We start from the raw sequence: 4,464 nt of genomic DNA, 5'->3' as shown, positions 1-4,464 counted from the left end.
TTCTACAACTCAATGAAGTCCAGTTGAAGGCCGAGATTGATAGATTCTTGTTGTCTAGAGGAATTAAGGGCTATGGGGAGAACGCTGGTAAGTGGAGCTGAAATGCGCATCAGCCATGATTGAATGGCGGAGTGGACTCGATGGGCCGAATGGCCTTACTTCCACTCCTATGTCTTATGGTCTTTGAATTAATCAGAACAGTTGGACAGGATGGTTACGAAGGCATATTGGATACTTGCGTTTAGTTGAGGCAGTAAGTACAAGAGCTGGGAGGTTACTCGATGGGCCGAATGACCTTACTTCCACTCCTATGTCTTATGGTCTTTGAAGTAATCAGAACAGTTGGACAGGATGGTTACGAAGGCATATTGGATACTTGCGTTTAGTTGAGGCAGTAAGTACAAGAGCTGGGAGGTTATGAAGGAACAGTGCACAACATAGGTTAGTCCACAGCTGGAGTACTGTGTGCAGTTCTGGACACCTCACAATAGGATATGATTGCAATGGAAAGGATGCAGAATAGATTCACTTGGATGTTGCCCAGGCTGGAAAATTTCAGCCAGAGAAAGAGACTGTATAGCTATGCCCCAGATAACTTTTTTACCCCCCATAATTTTGTACACCTCAATCCGATTTCACCCTTCTCACAGCCTTTTCTGCTCCAAGGAAAATAGCTCTACTATGTGGCCATGTGGGGTTGTTTAGGCCATAGCTGGAATACTGTGAGAATTCTGGTTACTGCACTATAGGAAGGACACGATTGCACTGGAGGGGCGCAAAGGAGATTTGTCAGGATGTTGCTAGGGATGGACAATTTCATCGAAGAGAGGCTTGATAAGCTCAGGTAGCTTTTTTTTGAGCAGAGAAGGTTGGAGATTGGGTGAGGGAACCTGATAGAGGTGAATAAGATTGAGGATCATAGACATGGTGGATAGGAAGTAGTCATTCCCCTTAGTTGAAGAGTCCTTAATGAGGGGCATAATTTTATGGTGAAGGGCAGGAGGTTTAAATGGACTGGAGGAAATAGGGTGATGGGAATCTGGAATGCACTGCAGGGAGGGTAGTAGATGCAAGAAATCTCATAACCTTTAAAAATTACTTGGATGAAGAGTTGAAATGTCACAACATTCAAGGTTATGGATGTGGTGCTAGAAAGTGGGATTGGTGTAGATAGGTCTATGCAGACTTGATGGCCCATAGGGCCTCTTCTGTATTTTCTGACTCTATGAATATGAGAGCTGGATGAGAGGCATTTTATAAATCAGTCTGGTCCAGAGTGTGCAAATTAGCTTCAGTATCTCTGTGCTGGCCATGGAGTAGCATCAGCCAGCATTCCTGCTGCCGACTATGATCAGACTTTACTTCAATGTGGGAATGGAGTAGGCCATTCAGCCCATCTAGCTGATTCTGCCATGCAGTTTAGTTTCTGTCCTTATCTCGCAGTACCTCAGTAAACAACTGGAGATGTTGCGGCAGATGAACGAGCAGCATGCCAAGGTGTACGAACAGCTGGATGTGACTGCCCGGGACCTGGAGCTCCACAACCAGAGGCTGGTGCTGGACAGCAAGGCGTCACAGCAGAAGATAGACCGGTGAGTACACCTGGGGCAGAGCATACCCACCCTCGGGCACTGGGCTGATGCTGGCAGAGCCTGATGCACCACCACACACATCGTGGGAAATGTTTGATTAGACATGAAAGTCCGGACTACAAAAGCAAGCTAGTTAGACCAGGCTTTCATGAATTACTCAAGTCTCAGCTGGAATATTGCATTCAGGTCTGAGCATCTTCCTTTAGGAGGAGGTAAGGGCCTGGGAGAGGATGCAGAGAAGTTTCAGTAGAATCGAATCAAGGGCTGGAGGAGACTTCTATTACGTGAAGATACTGGAGAAAATAGGATAGTTTTCTTTAGAGCAGAGAGGTTAAGAAGAGATTGAACAGAGGTTGGAAGATTTTGATAGTGACTTCAGCAGCAGGAGATGAATGACCACAGATCGACGAGAAAATAACTAGAGAGAGATGAAGAGAATCTGTTTACACAATGACTATTACCATCTAAACTATACTTCCTGAAAGCATGATTTGGAGATGCTAGTGTTGGACTGGGGTACAGATTCAGTCGGACCTTCCGAAAGGAAAAGAGATAAGTATTTAAATAATTAATACATAAATCTAGGCCTGTGGGGAAAGGCTGGGACTAATAGGATATGTCTTTGCAAGAGACTGCAGGCATGATGGACTGAAAGGCCTCTTTCTGTCTCATCAATGATGCTCTGAGGTACTCCGTTCACAATGTTCCCTGCTCACTGTGCGATCTAGCATAAAATGAGATTCCAGTTTCTAGTGTGTAGGAAGCTATAAACTGTCCAGCTTGATCTCACTGACATGAGGCTTATGTCGGAATTACGTGGCAAAGTATGAGCTATATGCACAGGGACCTCTATCCGACCCCATGCTGCCCCTGTCCTGGGAATATTTGATGAGGAAGCTTTACTTTGTATCTAACCCTGTGCTGTTCCTGTCTTTGGAGCATTTGCTCGGGACAGTGTAGAGAGAACATTACTCTGTGTAAGAGAATAGCAGGAGTTTTAATCTGTATCTAATTAACTACATACCATGCTAGTACTTTTTTGGATGGATGGATTGAATTAGTGTAAACCTTTCTCCTGTGATTGGCTGCAGGTTGACAGAAACAATTGAAAGTTTACAGAGCCAAGTGGATGCTCTTCAGAGCCAAGTGCAGGAAATGAGGAACATGGATCAGCTGCGAGTCCGCAGGGATAAACGGGAACGCCGGAAAACTATCCATACATTTCCGTGCCTGAAGGAACTGTGCACCATGCCCAGGTAAGGTTCTGTGTGTGCTGCAGAGCCTGTGACCAACTCAGAGACTAGAAGCTCCCTGGATAAACTAGTATGTGTAGGGGGAGATAGTGGTTTGGGATCAATGTCTGAGCAATGGGGAGGGTGCCGACGGGGAGATCAGCCATGGTTCTTGCTTTAATTACATCCTCTCCTTTTGCTCTACAGCTGAAAACTGTACATGACTGCCTGAGTCTCTCAGATGATTCCTATTCTGGTTCAGTGGGCTAGTGATTCTCCCTCTGGGCTTCACAGGGGTCGGAGTTGGGTGCAGTATTATGTGCAGCTGCTATTAAAGTAATGGTCAGTGAGTACTGATAGAGGGAAGAAGAGAACACCAGTGAGTCTCAAGTTAATTTGGATATACAGGTTCGAATGGGAGAGCAGGAGTAATGTCTGAGGGAGGGGCAAGGTTTTGAAACATAAGGAGGCTGAGAACAGTCTTTGCTCTTGAGAGAGACTCCAGCAACAGTTTGATAAGCTGCCTGCTGCTTGTGTGGGAGTTAGCCATGTGACGCTGCATCTTACAACACCCATCATTTACACTTACCATATCTCCAAACACTGAGGACTGAGGTCTCCATCACATCCTTACTTGTAAATCCAATCAAGTCTGAATCTGCTACAGTTCTTCAGAAATAGGAGATAATGGAACTGCTCTTTGATGCCTCATACTGTTCAATAACTTACTGTTTCTCAAAACAGTGCACACTGTGAGTGAGTGAGGGTACATGATGACCCAGTGAGGTCAGATGAGGGTGCGGGGGGGGACTGGAAACAAAGTGGGGATAGGTGAATATAGAGTGGGTCTGGATCTGCCCTTTTTGACTGCCTTTCAAACATGTCCAATTGGAGGAAAGATCAATATTCCAACCTCTATCTTCCCGGAATGAAAAAGAAAGTAAAGATTTTTTTTTTAAATGATGGTGTATTGGACAAATGTTAGAGACAGGATATAGTAGAAAATCAGACTGGTTACATTGAGTATAAGGTAAAAATAAAATGATCAAGGACAAAATATAAGAAAAGTCTATTGAGTAATATAAAGGAAATCCTAAAACCTTTTCATAAACACACAAAGTGAAAGGCTAGTTCAAGTTCTACAAAAAGGAAAGCTTCTTGCAGAGTTAGAGGGCATGATTGAGGTACTGAGTGAGTTTTTTGCATGAGGTTCAAAATTAACAAAACCCCCACTACCACCCCCAAACCTTGTCAGTGAGACATAGTCTGGGTTGCTAGGAAACTCGGCTGGAAATAACAGACCATCTGACCAGTTTTCAATCCTTCTCAGATGTGGGAATAATTTAAGGGAGGGTGTAGGAGTAGTAACAAATGACTGGTGCATTGTAAATGTTTACAGCTCTGTATAATAAAGATAACAGGGATAAATACAGCCCTATAACTCCGTCATCCCCGAGTCCAAATCATGTAAACTAATTTGGCAGGGGGATGGAATCCCCACTTGTAGTCCAGCAAGTAGGCTAGCTGTTTGTCAGGATGTCCAAGAATGTAGGGAGGCTGTGAAGAAGGTAGCACTGACAGGGAATACTTGCGGACACAGAGATGGGTTCAAGTGCGTATACTTCAACGCAAGGAGTATG

General features: G+C 44.4%; 1 protein-coding gene across 1 annotated transcript in view; it reads left to right on the top strand.

Moving 5' to 3' along the window:
* The window catches only part of cdr2l (cerebellar degeneration-related protein 2-like), a 50,336-nt gene that overhangs the window by 32,143 nt on the left and 13,729 nt on the right, over positions 1 to 4,464 (top strand). Inside the window, exons 3-4 of the mRNA XM_043714308.1 lie at positions 1,444 to 1,592; positions 2,684 to 2,848. Coding sequence (XP_043570243.1) covers positions 1,444 to 1,592; positions 2,684 to 2,848 — 314 coding nt within the window. The remainder of the gene's footprint in view (positions 1 to 1,443; positions 1,593 to 2,683; positions 2,849 to 4,464) is intronic.

Source organism: Chiloscyllium plagiosum, chromosome 24 (genome assembly GCF_004010195.1).
Source record: "Chiloscyllium plagiosum isolate BGI_BamShark_2017 chromosome 24, ASM401019v2, whole genome shotgun sequence".
In the NCBI taxonomy this organism is placed as follows: Eukaryota; Metazoa; Chordata; class Chondrichthyes; order Orectolobiformes; family Hemiscylliidae; genus Chiloscyllium; species Chiloscyllium plagiosum.
The sequence above is the reverse complement of the archived record's forward strand: the minus strand, read 5'-3'. Positions and strand labels throughout refer to the sequence as shown.